Here is a 19,027-nt window from a genome sequence, read left to right as displayed (position 1 = left end):
TAGGCAGCTAGGATGAGGGTCTTAAAGCCCACACCCACTGTGACACACCTACTCCAACAAGGCCACACCTTCTAATAGTGCCACTCCCTGGGCCTCGCATATACAAACCATCATATTCCACTCCCTGGCCCTCATAATGGGCAAAATATGTTGCATCTTACATTTTTTACTTTATTGGTGAAATGAATCTTTTTGCAAGTGTGCTGTTCACTTGCATAGTTTATGTACACACACAATTTTGTGTTCGGTGCTTTTTTGATTTAGAGTAGATTTAACACAAAAAATTGCATATTTCCTGCAAATATTTTTCTCCAGGTTTCTCTTTTCTTCTCTTTTCTCCTCTTTTCCTTTTTTCTTTTCTTTTCTTTTCTTTTCTTTTCTTTTCTTTTCTTTTCTTTTCTTTTCTTTCCTTGTAGTGGTGCTTTATCATATTGACACATCTGAAAATTCTGTGCACAAACATTTATCATCCATTCTTGCTTTGATATTTAGCATATCATTATTATGTAAATGAATATGCAAATAAAACTTGAGTGTTTGCATATCTTCTTTTTAACTTTGTCCTATTTTAGTTTATTTGAAATATGGTTAGTATGGGGTATAGTTTTTTTGTTTTGTTTGTTTGTTTGTTTGTTTTTTCCGAGACAGGGTTTCTCTGTGTAGCCCTGGCTGTCCTGGAACTCACTCTGTAGACCAGGCTGGCCACGAACTCAGAAATCTGCCTGCTTCTGCCTCCTGAGTGCTGGGATTAAAGGTGTGCACCACCATGCCCAGCAGGGTATAGATTTTAAAACAGAAGCACTTGGACTGTCATGAGGGCTCGGCAGGTAAGGGCTGCCAAGCTGACAGTCTGTCTGACACTGAGACCCATGCAGTGGAGGGAGAGAACCAACTTTCTCAGATTGTCCTCTCAGCTCTACATATACCACACACACAGATACTGACTCTGTAGCACATGAACTTACACATAAGCGCACGCACACACGCACCCGCGTGCGCACACACAAAGTAAATGTACTTTTTAAAGAGAAGCATATAAAGTAAAAGAATTTAAAAATAAGTACTAGGCGGATTTCTGAGTTTGAGGCCTGCCTGGTCTACAAAGTGAGTTCCAGGACAGCCAAGGGGCACAGAGAAACCCTGTCTTGAAAAAGCCATAAATAAATACTACAAATAATTATATAACAAAATTAGGTAATTTAAATACATCCTACCAATTCCTAGAAACACACAAATTACCTAGGTTGACTCAAAAACATATGAACAAAAAAGAAGAAGGGAGGTGGTGGCCCACCCTTTAATCCCAGCACTCAGGAGGCAGAAGCAGGCGGAGCTCTGAGAGGTGGAGGCCAGTCTCATCTACAAAGCAAGTTCCAGGACAGCCAGGGTGACATGTAGATACTTTGTCTTGAAAAACAAGCAAAAAACAAAAAAGCAGAAGAAGAAGAAGAAGAAGAAGAAGAAGAAGAAGAAGAAGAAGAAGAAGAAGGAGGAGGAGGATGAGGAGGAAGAGGAGGAGGAGGAGGAGGAGGAGGAAGAGGATGAGGAGGAGGAAGGAGGGAGAGGAGGAGGAAGGAGGGAGAGGAGGAGGAAGGAGGGAGAGGAGGAGGAGAAAGGAGGGGGGAGGAGCAGCAACAACAGCAGCAGAAGGAACTCTTATTTATTGTGGGAAAGTCAGTATCCTATGATCTGAATTCAAGCCCCAGGATCCCACAGTGGGAGAACCAACTCTCTCAGCTTGTTCTTACCCCATGCACACTCCATTACAATAATAAACTGAATACATTAAATAAATGGAAACACATGACAGTTGGTTTGGGAGGTTTAATATTGTTTAAATAGCAAGCCCTACTTAGAAAAAAATATAAATCAATGCAATTCCTACCAAAATTCCAATGACAGTTTTTTCCACAAGTGGAATCTACAAGCCTTAAATTCATAGTGAATTACCCGGGCCTCCAAAAGGCTACTGCAAATATGAAAGTGGGCGACAATGCTGAAAGGCTCATTCTTCCAATCATCAAAGCTCCGATAAAGTCAGCATAGTCTACTGCTTCATCAGAGCTCCTTAACAATGAGATTGGTTTGATATTTACAGTATAAAAACAGATTTGGCTTCAACGTTTAATTTTCTAAGATTTGCACAATACCCCTTTCTGCAAAGATTTTTGCAGGAGCTGAAGTTCTAAATGACTCAAGGATGGAAAAGTACCTACATGTCTGAAGTGCTGAGCTCGGTCACCATCACCATCACGATAATCTTGGTAGGGGCTGTAGCGATAGCTGAGTAGTTAGCACTTACTGCTCTTTCAGAGGCCAGAGACAGACCAGTCCCCAGCTCTCAAGCCTGGAGCTTCAGGAGCCTCAGTGGCCTCTTCTAGCCTCTGAGTACATGCATGGCGCACTAGTGCACACACACGTTCTCACACTCGCGTGCACACACATGCATGCATACACACGCACATGCACACACACTCGTGTACATAACATAGAAAAGAATTTTTAAAAAGCTGATCTGGGAAAATGCTACATATGTGTTAGCTATTGCTATAACCATTGTATATCCACTCCGGGAGGAATCCTTTATTGCTTTTTTCCTATATTATTCGAGAAAGACTGTTTCAGGTTTCCTAACAATGATTGTTTCTCAAAAGCCCCAAGTTCTGCCAGGCAGTGGTGGCACATGCCTTTAATCTCAGCACTTGGGAGAAACCCTGTCACACACCCCCCCCCCAAAAAAAAAAGCCCCTAGTGTTTGGTGAGTTCATGAACTCTAGTCACCGTCCTCCCTCCACTGAGGACACTCAAGGGAAAGGACTCCAGAGGACTCACACTTGGAGAGCACTGCTTGGCCTCCCAGCCATGCCCTGGTGGCTTTATTTGTGTTTAAACCCAGCTGTGCTCAAGTCAATCGCAAGGCAGATGACATCTTAGCATTATAAGAACAATCTTAGAGAACATTCTTGAATTCTTAGAACCCCTAGAGAATTACTGACCACATTTTTCAGTACTGGTACGGCAGAATGGTTATTTTTTCTTTTTTCTTTTTTCTTTTTTGAGACAGGGTCTTTGGGAAAGTGTCACAAGTAGATCAGGCAGAAGATGATCTTGTCAAGCCTCTTGTCTCCACCCCTCAGATGCTGGAGTTAGAAGTGTGGCTCACAGCTGGGTGTGGTGGCACACGCTTTTAATCCCAGCACTCAGGAGGCAGAGGCAGGCGGATTTCTGAGTTCGAGGCCAGCCTGGTCTACAAAGTGAGTTCCAGGACAGCCAGGGCTATACAGAGATACCCTGTCTCAAAAACAAACAAACAAACCAAAAGTGTGGCTCACATTATCATTATTGTTTTAGTTTTCTTTTTTTCAAGGCATTTCTCTCTGTAGCCCTGGCTGTCTTGAAACTCATTCTGTAGATCAGGCTGGCCTTGATCCCATGGATCCACCTGCCTCTACCTCTCAAGGGGTGGGATTAAAGGTCTGTCTTACTACCGCCCAGAGAGGCTCTTCATGGTTTTGGTTTGTCTGTTTTTGTTTTCTGAGACAGGGTTTCTCTGTGTAGCCCTGGCTGTCCTGGAACTCACTCTGTAAACCAGGCTGGCCTCGAATTTAGAAATCTGCCTGCCTCTGCCTCCCGAGTGCTGGGATTAAAGGCGTGCGCCACCACTTCCCAGCGCCCTTCATGTTTAGTAGTGTTGTTTTCCTGCCCATGCAGCCTCACTACTTGTTATATAAAAGCTTCTCTTCGGGAGGCCAGCGGGCCAATGATCCTGCTTTGGCTGTAGGGACTTCACTTACATAGATGGTCTATTAAGGAGCTGTGGAGAGATTTTTTTTTTTTTTTTTTGGTTTTTTTTTGAGACAGGGTTTCTCTGTGTAGCCCTGGCTGTCCTGAAACTCACTTTGTAGACCAGGCTGGCCTTGAACTCATCTGCCTCCCGAGTGCTGGGATTAAAGACGTGCGCCATCACACCCGTCGAATTTCTTTTTTAATGATTTATTTATTTTATATATGTGATGAGCACACTGTAGCTGTCTTCAGACACACCAGAAGAGGGCATCCGATCCCATTACAGATGGTTGTGAGCCACTAAGTGGTTGAACTCAGGACCTCTGGAAGTGGCAGTGCTCTTAACTGCTGAGCCCTCTCTCCAGTCCTGTGGGGAGAAATGTTAACTACCCACTGACTTCAGATACTGTGCACTACCATCACACTGGGGATGGTACTCACCTTGTCCTTTCTGCTGTCCTAATGCGTGCAGATAATGACACTTCCTCCATCTGCTCTTGATGAAGACAGTGGCCTGGCATCTAACCATGTGGAGACCACACACCACTTTCTTCTGTGGCTTCCATGTTAGTGCAGCCACATGAGTATCACATGTGGCTTTCCTGCTGGGATCTCAGGTTTCTAGGCCACTTTCAGCTCCTTACTGAGACAGTCCTTCATGGTAGCATTCGGTCCCTGTGTAATGTTCTATGATGGCAGGACCCACAGCAGTGGGCAGACAGAGCCAAACCACCAAGACACATGGCTATGATCCGGAAAATTTGGAGTATGTGTTTCAATAGGAACGTGGTAAATCTAACATTAATTAAAAGCTCATTAATTAAAATGAGCTTTGTCTTCCTTTCCAATTCCCTTCCCAGGTTGTCAGTTCTGTTGGCTGATGCTAAAAAGGTGAGTTAAGGATTTGAACCCTCCTTGGCTCTCTTTTGGAACAGAAAGCTTTCTCTGTGGTAGAGGAGATTCTAACTTAAAATATGTGCAATTACCAATACCGTGGCAGTGTGGGAAAGGCAAAAATCTGGAGATTATAAGCTCAATGACCTCCAGTGGCTCTGGGGGAAGTATAATGGGAGCCAGGGCACTGTCAGGTTAGTAAAATCTGCCTGGGAGTGGTAGTCACATGCCATTAGACATGGAAGATTTATTGTAATTGTGTGTCTGTACATGAGTGAAGGTGCCTATTGCCACCAAAGGCATCGGGCACTTGAGCTGGAGTTACAGATGGTTGTGACCCGTCCAGTGTGAGTGCTGGGAACTGAACATGGGTGCTCTTGACCTCTGAGCTATCTCCCTTGGGTACACAATAGTCATTTCATGTAAGATACTAACTATGGAAGTGTGTGTCCAAGCTACAGGCCTTGGGTGGTGGCTGAGTGAGGATTAGATCACCACATGTGTGTTCTGCACTGGTAAAAACACCAGTGGTGGTGAAGCATGCAAGCCAGTGTGTGTGTGTGTGTGTGTATGTGTGTTGGTGGTGAGGACATGAATCCGAAACTGCTGTAAAATTGCACTTGATCAGAAAAAATTTTACTCATGTGCTAACACTAATAGTATATAGATTTTTGGGGGGGCGGGGGGGCTTGAGTATAGGGTTACTTGGGCTGGAAAGATGACTCAGCAGATGAGAGCACTGACTGCTTTTCCAGAGGTTGGGCTCTGATGCCCTCTTCTGGTGTGTCTGAAGACAGCCACAGTATACTCACATATATAAAATAAATAAATGAGAGAGAGAGAGAGAGAGAGAGAGAGAGAGAGAGAGAGAGAGAGAGAAGAGAGGGAAGGGAGGGAAGAGGGAAGGAGGTTCTCTATGTAGCTCTACGTAGCCCTGGCTGTCCTGGAACTTACTTTGTAGATGAGGGGGGCCTCACACTCCGAGACCATCTGCCTTTGTCTCCTGAGTGCTGAGATTAGAGGAGTGCACCACCACCACACAGGCTGGCTCTGCACATTAGTTTTTTTAAGGGGCAAAATACACGATACTTAAACCCTTTCAGTAAAAGAGTGGCTAAGTATTCACATATCTCATATCTCTTAGACGGCAATAAAGTGCTCAGAAGCTACCCAACCATATAGACACCCATGTGAAGGACAACTGGGATGTTTTAGAACGGACAAAATGCCCATCACTGTGGAAAGCAAGCCACACTAGGTCGGTGGCGATTTGAGAATGAACTGACAAATGCTGCAGGTATGAGCCCAGCCATATTTTCTGTCCTTTATCTGTCATGCAGCCACACCAGGTTACCCTTACCTAAAAGTCAAGCAGAGGAAAGGTAGAAATTTGACACATAATAGAACAGCACAACTGTTTAACAATGTTCCGTGACTTCCAGGTCCGAGTCAGAACTCGTAATAATGAGACAATCCCCTGCCCTTCAGTTTCCTGGCAGGTTCCCCATTGAGCTGCAGCGGCATGAGGTGTGGCTGAGGTGGTGAGGGTGAGGTCAGGCCCTTTCCCTCCCAGTCAGTTGTCACTGGTGAAGGAGTCAGCACTAGAATACAGTCTGGGCTTCACACTGGTTTCATTTACTAGCTCATCTTGGACTCGGATTTGTCGACAGCTCTGTAAAAACGAACCGTCTGGATGTCTGGCTTTGCTTTAATGGAGAGCAGGTGGTACTCATGTAAACAGGAAAAGTGCTGCACCATTCCCATCTGGGGCAAAACAACTGAACAAGAGCGCTCCTTTCCCCAATAGGCTTAGAGCCAAGTAAAGTTGGTGTTAGTGTCCTCATGATGCACCATGGAGAAGCCAACTGATCTAAGTTGAAAAAAAATGTTGCACTAAGGATTTTTTTTTTTTTTCCGAGACAGGGTTTCTCTGTATAGCCCTGGCTGTCCTGGAACTCACTTTGTAGACCAGGCTGGCCTCGAACTCAGAAATCCGCCTGCCTCTGCCTCCCGAGTGCTGGGATTAAAGGCGTGCGCCACCATACCCAGCGCATTAAGGATTTTAATGCCAGAAAATATGAACCCAAATTAAATCACTGCAGAATAGAAGCTAGCAAAACACATAGCTAAAGTTGCTGGATTTAAAACAACAAAAAAATCAAGCTAGCGTTCTGCCAGCCTTGTCACGTGCTGTGGCTGCTCCAGGCTGGCCTCTCCAATATATGAAGTAGGGTGAACTGTTTGTGGTTGATTGACAAGAACACACAGAACATGTGGGGCACTTGGACAATCCGACTTAGAAGGTCATGTTTGGTCCTTGGATGGACAGAGCTTTTTCTCACTGGGAATGACAACTGCCAGGAAGCCAGCAGGGAGCAGATTCTGTGGCTGTTTCCTTCCTAAAATAAGTAGCAAAAGCCAGAGGCCAGGCTGTATAAATTGGGTCAAGATGGTTCCAAACTTGCTACCTTAATTTCACTTAGGGAAGGGACAGAGGGCATCTCCAGGTGCCACAGGAGAGGGGCTGAGGGAGGAAGTGGCTGCTGCTGAGCCATGGGGAAACTTCTGGGAAACACAGCTGCCTTCGAAGCTGCACTTCTTAGTCACCAAGAGCCCACAAGATGAGAACACCCACAATGAACTGTCTTAAACCAAAATGAGGACTGGTGTTAAGCCCTGGAGTTCTTTGTTTTGTTTTGTTTCCCCAAGTTTTGTCTCTTGGAGTTCTAAACCCACTGCCTCATAAAATGAGCCAATTAATAAATTATGGATTGGAAGCCTGCCCAGCTCTGCTCCTGCCTTCCCCATCACACCAAGGCAAACTTTTAGATAGGAATCATCGACAAGTCAGACAAAATCACCAAAGCCAACTGAATCCGAGGAACCTAGTTCTGAATGGTAAAGGTAGACTTTCCCTGCTAGAAGCTCAATTATTGCTGCAAGACCCCAGGCAGAGGCCCAAGGCTCTGCTGTTTTGTCCCTAAACTATGGGGAGTCCTATATGAAGATTCAGACAGGAAAGCTAGAAATCCAGTCTGTGTCTTTATTCTCCCCAGGAGCCATATGCTGACCCCCTTCAGCAGGCTGACAGAGGGCGCTGCTCTTCAGGTGGGCTGTGCTGTGAACCAAGCTGATAGAGAGGAGCCCCAGCAGCGAGCAGAATGGAGTTGAGAAGCCAAGGCTCTGACAGAGTAGGGGACAAGTGGCCTCCTGGGAAGGCGTGCTTGTTCTGGGTGTTTTGAGGTAACAGGCTGTCCACATGGCCTGCATGTCCACTGACAGTCACCTAGGCTGCTGGTAGAAGTGACACTGCTGCTGCCCACTGTGGTGCTGGCCCTCCTGAAGTGCTTTCCTTTTCTCTGCTGTGATTTAAGTCATGACCAGGGACAAGGAAAGGCAGTTACTTCTCTTCTTTGGAGGTGGACTGTGGCTGCTTGAGTGATGATGGGAGGACCACAGGGAGAAGTGGAGAGGCTCCCAGCCTAGAAGAGGCTTGGATGCTGTGCAACTGGGCCTGAGAGACCTCACAGGCCTGTGGACAGGAGGCTGGGATGCTCCTGTCCAGTCTCCTGAAGATGGAGAAGTGAGGCAGATACCTGGTCTCTTGCCTAGGAGGCAGAAGTCAGGCACCAAGTGAAGAGGGCTGCCTCCTCTACTCCGATAGGTAGCCCACCACAGAACCAGTGGCCAGGCAGGCAGGGTCTATTGCTGGGATATCATGGTGAGTGCCCAGTCCAAGAAAGCCACTGTGACATCCTGCAGGCAGAGCCAGGTCCATTGGGCAGCTCTGCTCAACTGTGTCTTAATGCAGTCCCAGGTCACGTCCCCTCTAGGAGAAAAGCAGAACATTTGAGGGCTGGGGATCACTCATGGGCCTGTGTCAGCCCATGGGGCTGCAGCTTAAACCCATAACCCTCTTTCCAGAGTGATTGTGACAAAATGGATGCTATACCTTGTTCCCAGGGACCAGAGTGAAAGTCTTACCTGCAGGCCTCATGGCAATGCTCCTGGACTTGGGCCAGGGCTGCAAGCAGCAAGTGCCATGTGGGCAGCAGCACGCTATGGCAGAAGAGCAGCAGCAGTTCCTTCAAGGCGTGGAAGAGCTGCTGCAGGGCCTCAGGGAGCTGGACCTGCAGCGGGACCATGAGAGTGGCTGAGGTAAGATGCTGACGGCCATGTCCCCTCTCCCAGGGCTTCTGCTCATGCTGAACTGTTCCCTTCTAAGCCTCTGTCCCTGGGAGGATGGGTTCTTTTTTGACTCCTGATCTCCAGCTTACCCTCTGAAAGAAGCCAGCCAGGCTATCACTGAAGCAGGCAAGGTAGGAGGCACAGTGGGCAGAAAGGAAGCTGAATATGGCATAGATGTGTGTCCAGGCCAGCTGCAGACTGGGCTGTACCACAGCAAGCAGGTGGGAGCCACAGGCTGGCAAGGTCTCCTGCAGCCAGCTGTAGAGAAACCAGAGGGAGAGAGGTGCACTCTAAGCTTCCCCTAGCCAACATGCTCACCAACAAACAGCCAAAAACGGGGAGGACGAGGGACAGGGGTATACTTAGTACTTCCCACTGCCCATGCCTGCCCACTCTGCCCCGCTTGACAGTAGCTCACTTGTAGCTCTGCAGGCTGTAGGAGGAGAGTCTCGCACACACTTGCTGGCCAACAGGCAAGAGACCGGAGGATCGAAGCAGCCGGCCAGTGAGGGAGGCTGCAAAGGGAGTTCCAGTGAGGCAGTGGGGCACTGTCCTGTGCTCTCGGGTCTCACTAGACAGGTTTGGAAGATGATCTGGCCAGAGGGGCTGAATACCCTCTGCTGGGTCAGGAGCAGGAAGAATGGGACACTGGGTGGGACACTGGGTGGGACACTGGGTGGGGTCTTGGACTTAGAAGTCAGAAAACCTCAGGTTTGACTCTCTGCCCTTTTACTTGCTGTGATCTTCTGGTTTTTGTTTTTGTTTTTTAAATTAAGTACACTGTAGCTGTCTTCAGACACACCAGAAGAGGGCATCAGATCTCATTACGGGTGGTTGTGAGCCACCATGTGGTTGCTGGGATTTGAACTCAGGACCTTTGGAAGAGCAGTCAGTGCTCTTATGCACCAGCCCCGATCTTGTGTTTTTAAATTACATGTACTAGCTTATTTAGTGTATGCATGCACACATGCTACAGCATGCACTCAGAGGTCAGAGGAGTTGTGTTGAGTTGGAACCCTGGGGAAGGAACTCAGGTTGTTGTGTTTGCAAGCATGTTTGGCTACCTCTTTCTGGTCCTACTAGCTATGATCTTAATCTGAGGCTAAATCTTTCTTCTCCCTCAGAAGTTAAAAGGAGAAAACATGTGTTCAGGTGATGTAAATTTCTAACCATTTCCCCCCTGGAAAGTCCTAGTACGATTGGCCTCTGCAGACTGAGGTGCAGTGTCTGCTCTGTGGCACTGAGAATTCATCAGAACAAGGGTGGTCTGGAGATGCTACACATAGCTCTGTGTCCCCCATCGTGTCCTCTTCCCAGACGACAAACCACTACTTACCCTGCAAAGAGCTGTTTGACCGCAAGTCATGACATAGGAATCCTACTGCAAAGACCAGAAGCAGCAGGAATAGCCGGGCCCAGGGTGGCCGAGGACCCCGTGCCCGTTGCAACAAGCCCTGGCGAGACAGAGAACACAGTGTTCAGAAGGGGAAGGGCTGGTCCTTGCTTCCCATTGTAAGCCCCAAGCGAGGCCTGCATATGAGCTGGAGGTCATGGGGGATCCACAGATGGGGGAGGCAGAGACGTGACCCAATCTAACCCAGGGTGTGTTAGACACATGGAGGCCTTCGGGTGGGCTGGAAGTTGGGCGTCACACCTTGCAGGCTGTGTCACAGGTGAGAACATGCTCACTGCCACCACTGCCCTTCTTCAGAAGCTCCTGGTTGGTAACCTTCAAGGACTGGATGGTTTCTTGTAAAGATTTCCGTGCCTACAGAATACCAAGAGCTGAGTTTAGAGCTGAGCCCTGGCTAGGAAGAGGATTCTGAGCCTCCATCTCGCTTCACATTCGTGTCAAAGGCACAGGAAAGGGAGGGCAGCAGTTAAGGGGCACAAACCAAGAACCAAGACAAACCCCAAGCTCCCGCACCCTTCCAGCTCATTACCTTCTTGGGGATGTGCTCCCAGGACTTGAGTAGGTGCTCCAGCAGCAGGCTGCAAAAGAGTATGCCCCTTTCAGTCAGCAGACCCTGGGCCTGCTTGCCCTCTTTGCCTACCAATTCCTAGGTTCTTAGGGCTGAAAGACCCCCACCCACAGTAGTTCTTTAAAGGACACCCCAGCTGCTGTCTCCCTCAGACTGCAAGGGATGAGCCTGGAGGGCAGCGATCAGTATTTCCGGGATGACACACCAGCGCTAGTCTAGAAAGCATAGACTACAAGGCTTTTCTGTGTAGATCAGGTGACCCCACCGCCACTCACCTGGACTGTGACAGATGCTTGGGGTACAGCTGTCTCCAGACACTAGTGCTAAGGGGGTCCACAGTCAGGCACTGGGTCAGGCTGGCCAGGAGCTGCACAGGACAAAAGAGAGAGAATGCTGGGCCCTCAGGATGGTGAAAAGGAGGGGCACTGGGGCTTCCAGTAACAAGACATCTGCCACAAAGGCTGAGGAGAATTGTCCAGGCCCCTGAGAAGCTATCCTGGTGCGGGGTAGGTGTGGTTCCTGAGCTGCAGCTTGAGTTTAGGGATCCTGTCTGGAAGTGACAGGGTTTCACTGAGCGCTCTCCCACCTGTTGGACTGGACCTGCCCGAGCCAAAAGCAGGACTGGGCGGGGCAGGGAGCTGAGGGGGAAAATCGGCAGCCGAGGAGGAGGCAAGGAGGCTTCTCACCTCTTTCTTCATGGCAGCAGGACAGCTAGGGGTGGCTCTGGACAGGAATGACGGGAAGTAGGTGTGCAGGGAAGATTCCGGCTTGGCCCCAAATGCCAGCACCTTCAATCGGGGGAAGAGCTGGCACAGCTGCTCCTGCAGGCTAGGGGAAGAGGGCCAGGCTCAGGCTATAAATGGAACTGCAGCCCGTGAGGTAGAGTCGCTAAGCATCTGTGGATGGTTCTGAGTCTCTATTCACAGAAGCACCTTGCAAGGTTTGTCAAAGTTTTTACAAGTTTTTAAAGTTTTTAGGCTTCTCTCCCTAAAAACTGCCCAATCTAACACTAAAATGATTGTCATACTCAAGGACAGATATAATTTCTGGGCTCCACAGAGCTCTTGCAGCCTACAGCCGTGGCTTTGGCGGGGAAGGGGACTGGAAGTGCACTACTGTGCTTGTGACTCGCCTCTATACCGGAATACCTCTGCAGTACAGTTCCAGAGCAGGCTTACCTGGGGCTCAGGGAATTGTTGGGCATATAGGCAAAGTCCAGAAGGGGGAAGAAGTCCTTGGGGCCAATCATGCCAAAGCCTTTGGTGAGGTTGGGATGCATCCTAGACAAAGAAGGAGCAGGCTTGTTGGAAACCACTATGGTGTTCCAGCCATGAACTCAGCTAAGCAGTGTCCAGAGGAAAGGCGTAGACTCTACCCCAGCCCCAGCCCTCAATGGCTCCCTCCCTTTCCTTCCTCACCATCACTCGGAGGTGGGAGGAGCTGGTCCCGACTTTCCTCGCATCTATGGAGACCAGGATCATGGCATCCCATTTTGCTGAAACAGCCTCTTGTGGACACCCTGGGCCTTCCCCTCGCTGTCCCCCCATTACTCACAGGAGCAGCCGGTCCAGGTATGCGATGGCAAAGGGAGACAGAGCCTTGATGCCCAGCACAGGCAGCATGATCCCCAGCCACACTGCGGAATCAAGAGTCAGCAAGTCTCAGAGTCATGCATGGGCCTCAGAGGTGACACCAACCCATCCTTCTGTTTGCTACCTTTCAGTCCCTCAGTGAGGTTGGTGAAACCCGCTTGCCCCAGGGCCCACATGATGGTCAGGCACTTTGCTGGTCGGCTCTGGTGGGACCGCAGAAGCTCTAGGAACTGAGGAGGTGAGGAGAAAGGGCAGGTTAAAGGGCCGTGCACCAGGAGCACTATAGATCCTTGTGGGGCAGGTGTCAAGGACAGCACAACTCTACTGCAGTGCCACATAGTGAGTCGTGACAGCTTCCCCCACTTGTTTCAAACCGCCTGACAAATTCTAGGGGAGCTAGGGGACCTCTATGGCCCACCCATTCCATGGATAAAATGAACACACGGGCCACCCTTATCTAGTAGAGTACGCGTGGGGAATGCTAATGTATTATTTGCTGTTTCTTTCCAAGCCCAGTGGTCTGTCTGGTCCTCTAGTCCTACCCCTTGTGTCCCCAGCACCATCCAGGCCTCTCACCTTGTCCAGGTTTGAGGTGACAATCTTAGGCTTGTCTTGCAGAACGGCTTGAATACAGATGCGGTACCCATGTAGCGACTCCCCTAGAGAGATGGGTTCGGTTCTCAGATTTACTCATATGACCTGACATCCTACACTTTTTTATTTCCAGAAGTGAGTCGAATTCCTAATCACTTCCCTTTCCAAAAATGTGTAGATTAGCACTTTTCTTATTGTAAAGGGAACTGATGACCACGCTGAAGGCAGGAAAAACAGAAGTTCTGCTCTCAAGACGGTCATCCTCCATAGGGCGCTCTCACCTGGTGTTTTATCCAGCTCTTGCAGCATGGTGAATAGACAGTGGTCAAAAAAGAGCTCCACAGACCCTGCAGCTTTGGTCAGGAGCCCCCGGATGATCCCACGTAGCTCTCGGCTCACAAGGCTGTAGGGATAATCTGGGGCCATCGGCCTCTGTGAGTGCTAGGACCAGATGCCCTTGCATGAAGGCTGGCTTGCTCTCCCCCAAGGAGACCCAGGACTATTAGGAACATCAAACCTCTGAGAATGTCCTTGGCCTTATCTAAGCTGAGGGGTAGGGGACTAACCATGTGGATACTGGCTCAGAGTGGGCTCCATCCGTGGAGTCTGGAGCTTGTAGTTGAGATAGCTGGCCAGGTCCTTCAGCCACACGGAGGGGTTCCCAGTGAACACGCTCTGGCTCTTGTCCAGTTCCTTCTGCAGAGCTGCCACATCCAGCTGTCAGGGCAGAGACTTCCATGGTGAATTGTAAGAGGAAGGGGAGTGGGACAGGGGTAGGAAAGTGGCTAAAGGAGGTTTTCATATGTGGAATCCTACAATTTTGCCAGATCCAGATCCTAAGAAAGCCTGGGGCGGGACCCTTGAGAATGATGATCTCAGTGCCCCACATTGCGATGTAGGACCTGTTCATGTTCAAGGGCAAGAACAGAGGGCAAGACAGGAGACGAGAGACCACTGCTTCTGTGGAGCTGAGAATCTAAACCAGCTTTTCTTTTCTTTTCTTTTTTTGGTTTTTCGAGACAGGGTTTCTCTGTACAGCTCTGGCTGTCCTGGAACTCACTTTGTAGACCAGGCTGGCCTCCAACTCAGAAATCCGCCTGCCTCTGCCTCCCGAGTGCTGGGATTAAAGGCGTGCGGCAGCACGCCTGGCTCCAAACCAGCTTTTCTAATGTCTCCATCTTGTTCTTGGGATTTCCATCTTCCTGCTCACCTATGTTTCTGACAAATACCAACATTCTTTCTATTCTAAGTGCACGCATTCTTTCCTTCCACATCTCCATATTGTCTGGAACACCCCTGAGTGTCCCAAGTCCCCATTTTCTCAGTCCCCAAGCCTAGGCACACTTACCGCTTTCAGTGCGTCCTCCAGGCGTCGGAATGGGCCCTGTTTCTGGTTTTGGCTAGGAACAGCTGTCACCTTCTTTGGTTGCTTCTTGTTTATCGGTTTCTTAGACTCTGCAGCAGGGGGTGGAACTTGCTCTTTATTCTGCCGTTTCATGATTTTCTCAAAGCCACGCTCATAAAGAGTGCTTGTAGTCTGGATTGGTGCTGGAATGAAGACAGGTAGAAAACAGCAGGCCACCCTTAAGACCCCAGATCCCACTGTACAGTGGTCTCTTCTTTGTAGAGGCACCTAAGTCATTTAGAGGGAGATTCTGGCCCAAGCCCTCTCTTCCTTGGAAGCAGCTTAGAAAAACAGGAAAGAGCCCTCCGGGTGGCTGATTTCAACCACCACAGTCAGGTCCCAGGCCCTCCCAGTTCTTTATTAAACAATTAAAGTATATGGGAACTAGACCACACTTTTTCCAGCACGGCCTCCACCCCCAATTCTTCTTAGTTCTGAGATGACAACTCTATATACTCAACAAGTGGCAAAATTTTTCTCCCTCTCTGGAGATTGTGGGGACAGGTGACACTGAAATTAACTCCTGGTTGGAGAATATGTCGGGCTATTCATCCCAGTGCTGGCCTTCTCATCCACTCCTCTCACACCTGCTGGTTATATAAGAAGGGGCTCCATGTAGGATCCCAGATGCCTCTGCTCCGTGGCTCAGACACCTGGCCAGTGAGGGCCGGGGCAGCTGAGAGGGTTGTGTGCAAAGGCTTGGACAGATAGAGATCGGAATTCCAGTCTCCTCAGACTCGAAAATCGGCTTCTCTGGACCTCCGCTTCCGACCTATGCAGCGGAGATGACCACCTCTCCTCGTGCTGTCCCTGAGTCACCGTGGCCGGGCTCCCGAGGATCGGCTCCCGGCTCCCGCAGCTGTCCGCCGTGCCCCTGCCCCACAGGCCCAGGTGGGCGGCGGCGGATACTCACAGCTCAGGTCGTATTTCAACACTCCATTTGCCTCCCCGAGCGCCCGGCGGTCACTGCCACCGCCGCCGCCTCGCCCACCGCTGCTTGCTCCAGGTCGCCGGCCCCTCTTCACCACCTCCCAGCCACCGCTACCCGCTGATCTGGCCGCCATGACTTCAGCTCCACCACCTCCCGGCTTTCGGCCCCGGACAACCTCCGCGCGGTGCCACGTCTGCTGCCTCCGCCGCCGCAAGGCACCCTGGGATTCGTAGTCCGTTCGCGCCACGGCGCCGCGCCGAGCGCCTGGGGAGTGATGGCGGCGGCCAGGTTCCGCCCCTGGGGCGCAAAAATCCCTACCCTGCACCTGCGGGCGGGCTCGCCTCTGACCCGCATGGAAATGGGACTGTTCCCTTTTTTCTTATCTTTGCAATGCTCCTGAAGGATGGAATGAAAATAGTTCTCACCTCGGGAGAATTTGAGGAATAAATGTGTTCTTACTTCTTAGAAAGTAGTAGTCTGTTAGCAATTAAACTTCGTATTTGGCGGCCAACAAACTTAATTGCCGAGGAGTGGGACGATGCAGACTTGGGGGAGAAAAGTAGAGCGGCAGAAAGACTGAGAAAACTTAGTAGAGTAGCTCAATGGCAGGGCGAGAAAAGTCTGGGGCAGCCAGGCCATGATCCCTTTGGAGGCAGCCAGGAAAGGACAGGCTCTGGCTCATGCCATGTTCCAGATGTTCAGCCCTAGACTGAAAGAATCACACAGCAAGGTCCCGACCCTAGACGGCCTACAAAACTTGAATGATCCCAGCTAGGGAGCATGATGAATGATAAAACAGCAATGAAAATATCACATTTAAGGAAATATGTTGCTTAGTGTGCTTGTGTGGAACTCATGCTCCCGCACTGCTGTACACATTATCCCCCCCAAACCTCCTTGGTTACTTTTTTTTAGACAGGGTTTCTTTGTGTAGAGCTGGCTGTCCTGGTACTCTCCCTGTAACCAGGCTGGCCTTGAACTCAAGAGATCTGACTGCCTCTGCCTCCTGAGTGCTGGGATTAAAGACATAAACCATCACTGACAAGGAGTGGTCCACTTTTCTTACAGGGTAAATTATTCAGCTGAAGGATGCTTGAAGCCCTAGGAGAGGGAGGGAAGTGGTTTCTGAAACAGGTGGCAGTTGAGATGACTCCCAGGAAGGGAGAATTTTCATTGGTTGGGGATCATGGCTTGTGGAGAGACTGCTTCAATCGTATGGCTTTATTAATTTAGGCAAAGGTCTAGAGTGGTAGACTATATAACAAAACTGAAAGTAGTTCGACATGACTTCATACAATTGGAAAAGGATCATGACCGCCAAATCTGGAGTTTATTCTCTAGACTCTAGAAACTGGAGAGGGAAAAGGTGACATGACCCTTAAAAAACAGCACCCAGGCCTGTGTGAAGGATGGGTCACAGAGAAAGAAGGCAGGTGAGGGATGACCAACCCTTGCAGCCTTCTGGTGTCCTCCATCCCCTTTAGGCCCAGCCATAGCTGCCTGTCTTAGGGGTTCTGAGATGGAATGTATTTGGCAAGGAAGGTATCTGTGCTGATCAGCAGTCAGTTCCTTTTTCAGATGCTGTTTCCCTCTACTCAGACACCACATGGTCCTTTGTCCAATCCCTGCTGTCACAGGTATCATCACAGAAGAGGGCCTATGTTGGGAAGAGAAACAAAACTGGCTTCCCCACTATAGCTCCAGCTGATGGCCTCTTCTGTGCACATACCCACACACAAAGACTCACAGATACATAAATAAAATAATAAAAATTTTAAAAAAGTCTAAATCCTAACCAAAGTTTCTACCACCTTCACCAAGCCTTGCCACGCACGTGTGGTCTACTTCAGTGGTTCTCAACTTTCCTAATGCTGCAGCCCTTCAATACAGTTCTTATGTTGGAGTTACCCCCAACCATAAAATTACTTTCGTTGCTACTTCATAACTGTAATTTTGCTACTGTTATAAATTTTAATGTAAATTTCTGTATTTTCCAGTGGTCTTTGGTTACCCCTGTGAAAGGCTGAGAACCACTGGTCTAGACAATCCCAACAGGTTCACATCCACTTCAGCATTCTTGATCTTTGCTGGGTTTCCACGCCTTGGCTATTATGTCTCTTTGACAAACACACTTCAAGAGGGTGGAGTTGTGTGGATGACAAGGGAATGTATCTGACTCCTGTCTCTGTTGGGTTTGTGCTGTTTATATATGCCTGGTAAATGCTGAACCCCAAGATCTGGCTCCATCCTCACATACACTGGCCTTTGTTGTATAAACCAAACTCCCCAAATTAAAGAGGTCACCATTAGATAGGGTAAGGCAGGCCTAGAAGTGTACCTCGAGGACAGCTGATGAAGCAGAACCAGCCTGGATGAGACTCACACAGCAAGTACTATGGGAGTATAGCTAAGAACAGCCGGTCTAGCGTAGGAAAAGAGTTGAGGGTAATCGCCCAATAATTGGGCTAAATTAATAAGACTCTGGGTCAGTGATTGGGTGGATGGCCAGGTCACAATAACAAGTAGTTTTTAAATAGCCAACAACACCCTCCTTCCGGTTAAATCTTGCTCTAAAACAACCCACTTGGGGGCTGGAGTATAAACTGAGTGCTTGCTCTAGTTTTCACACATGCACACGTGTGTGTTACACACGTATGCAAAAATAATAGGAAAAGAAAAAGAGGAACCATGTAGACCCAGCTGTTCTCTGGGCCACAGGCATGTGTGCTGCAACAGCTGTTGTGATGTGTGGGAGCTCTGACAAGGAGTAGAGGGTTACCCTGCAGGCCAGCCTGAAAGAGTCTGCAACAAAACAGTCCTTGGCCAAGAAGCCCCTCCTTCCCCAGTCATCCCATGGCCACTTTCTGGGCTGCCCTCCTTACAGCCACAGCTCTAGACTTCATTCTCCTCCTGAGGACTCCCTGTTGTGGTGAGAACACTTCAAATCCTACAACTGTCTTTCAGGAAGCCACCATTTGGTGCCCCAGACTGCAGGGAGACAAGCCATCCTCTCCTTCATCCATGACGTCAACTGGACAGCATTTGCAGGAACTGGCTCTGTGCTGGCAAGGGCAAGGACTTCAGTACATATCAACACAATTTTCTCAGTGTTTAGTTTTCTCTGTGCCTATGCTACCTGAGTCTGGTGCTTTAACACTAGCCCAGGTTTGCATCAGTCCTGCCCTAGACATAAGAAGTGTATAAACCGCCGGGCATGGTGGGGCACACCTTTAATCCCACCCAGCACTTGGGAGGCAGAGGCAGGCAAATTTCTGAGTTCGAGGCCAGCCTGGTCTACAGCAGAGTGAGTTCCAGGACAGCCAAGGCTACACAGAGAAACCCTGTCTCGAAAAACAAAACAAAACAAAACAAAACAAACAAAAAGAACTGTATAAACCAGCTAGCTAGGGGTCTTTATAGAGAGGTATTTTCGTGATCCACTGGCCTGTAACTCATCCCTAACAAACCCTTGTTACTCACCAAGACCAACTTGAACAAGTCCTTTTTTGGGCTGTTGGTATCATCCCATTTTCAGGGACAGTCTTACATCTCCCAGAGAAATACACATACTACCTGCCTCACAAAGAGTCCTCAGTCGTGGGAGTTGAGTCTAGGTCAGAGCCTGGTTGTCAGTGGTGGCTTCTGCTCATGAAGG

General features: G+C 49.1%; 1 protein-coding gene across 2 annotated transcripts; it reads right to left on the bottom strand.

Moving 5' to 3' along the window:
* Positions 1 to 7,703: 7,703 nt before the first annotated feature.
* On the bottom strand, positions 7,704 to 15,594 carry Tmem214 (transmembrane protein 214). 2 transcript variants are annotated; one of them, XM_030254787.1, is made up of 18 exons: positions 15,355 to 15,538; positions 14,385 to 14,584; positions 13,603 to 13,753; positions 13,318 to 13,452; positions 13,019 to 13,101; positions 12,567 to 12,672; positions 12,405 to 12,486; positions 12,269 to 12,312; positions 12,029 to 12,130; positions 11,537 to 11,678; positions 11,126 to 11,217; positions 10,812 to 10,860; positions 10,523 to 10,636; positions 10,205 to 10,322; positions 9,287 to 9,383; positions 8,958 to 9,126; positions 8,665 to 8,810; positions 7,704 to 8,509 (listed from the first exon to the last, which is right to left on the bottom strand). In XM_030254787.1, the coding sequence occupies exons 9-18, from the start codon at positions 12,127 to 12,129 to the stop codon at positions 8,383 to 8,385; spliced, it is 1,155 nt and encodes a 384-aa protein (XP_030110647.1). In that variant the 5' UTR covers position 12,130; positions 12,269 to 12,312; positions 12,405 to 12,486; positions 12,567 to 12,672; positions 13,019 to 13,101; positions 13,318 to 13,452; positions 13,603 to 13,753; positions 14,385 to 14,584; positions 15,355 to 15,538; the 3' UTR covers positions 7,704 to 8,382. The 2 variants fall into 2 exon arrangements, with proteins under 2 accessions (XP_030110647.1, NP_653108.2); NM_144525.4 differs by lacking the exon at positions 12,269 to 12,312 and having other exon boundaries at positions 15,355 to 15,594.
* Positions 15,595 to 19,027: the final 3,433 nt, after the last annotated feature.

The sequence above is a fragment of the Mus musculus genome, chromosome 5, assembly GCF_000001635.26.
Source record: "Mus musculus strain C57BL/6J chromosome 5, GRCm38.p6 C57BL/6J".
Taxonomy (NCBI): Eukaryota; Metazoa; Chordata; class Mammalia; order Rodentia; family Muridae; genus Mus; species Mus musculus.
Note: the sequence above shows the minus strand (reverse complement) of the source record. Positions and strands in the feature narration are given on the sequence as shown.

Excerpts from the sequence above, each read along its gene's own strand:
- Tmem214 (NM_144525.4), bottom strand. The coding sequence starts at position 15,505 with ATGGCGGCCAGATCAGCGGGTAGCGGTGGCTGGGAGGTGGTGAAGAGG. Across the intron at positions 10,637-10,811 it reads GGGAGCACATCCCCAAGAAG|GCACGGAAATCTTTACAAGA; the intron begins GTAATGAGCTGG and ends GGTATTCTGTAG. Across the intron at positions 8,811-8,957 it reads TGGCTGGCTTCTTTCAGAGG|GTCCAGCTCCCTGAGGCCCT; the intron begins GTAAGCTGGAGA and ends GTCCCGCTGCAG.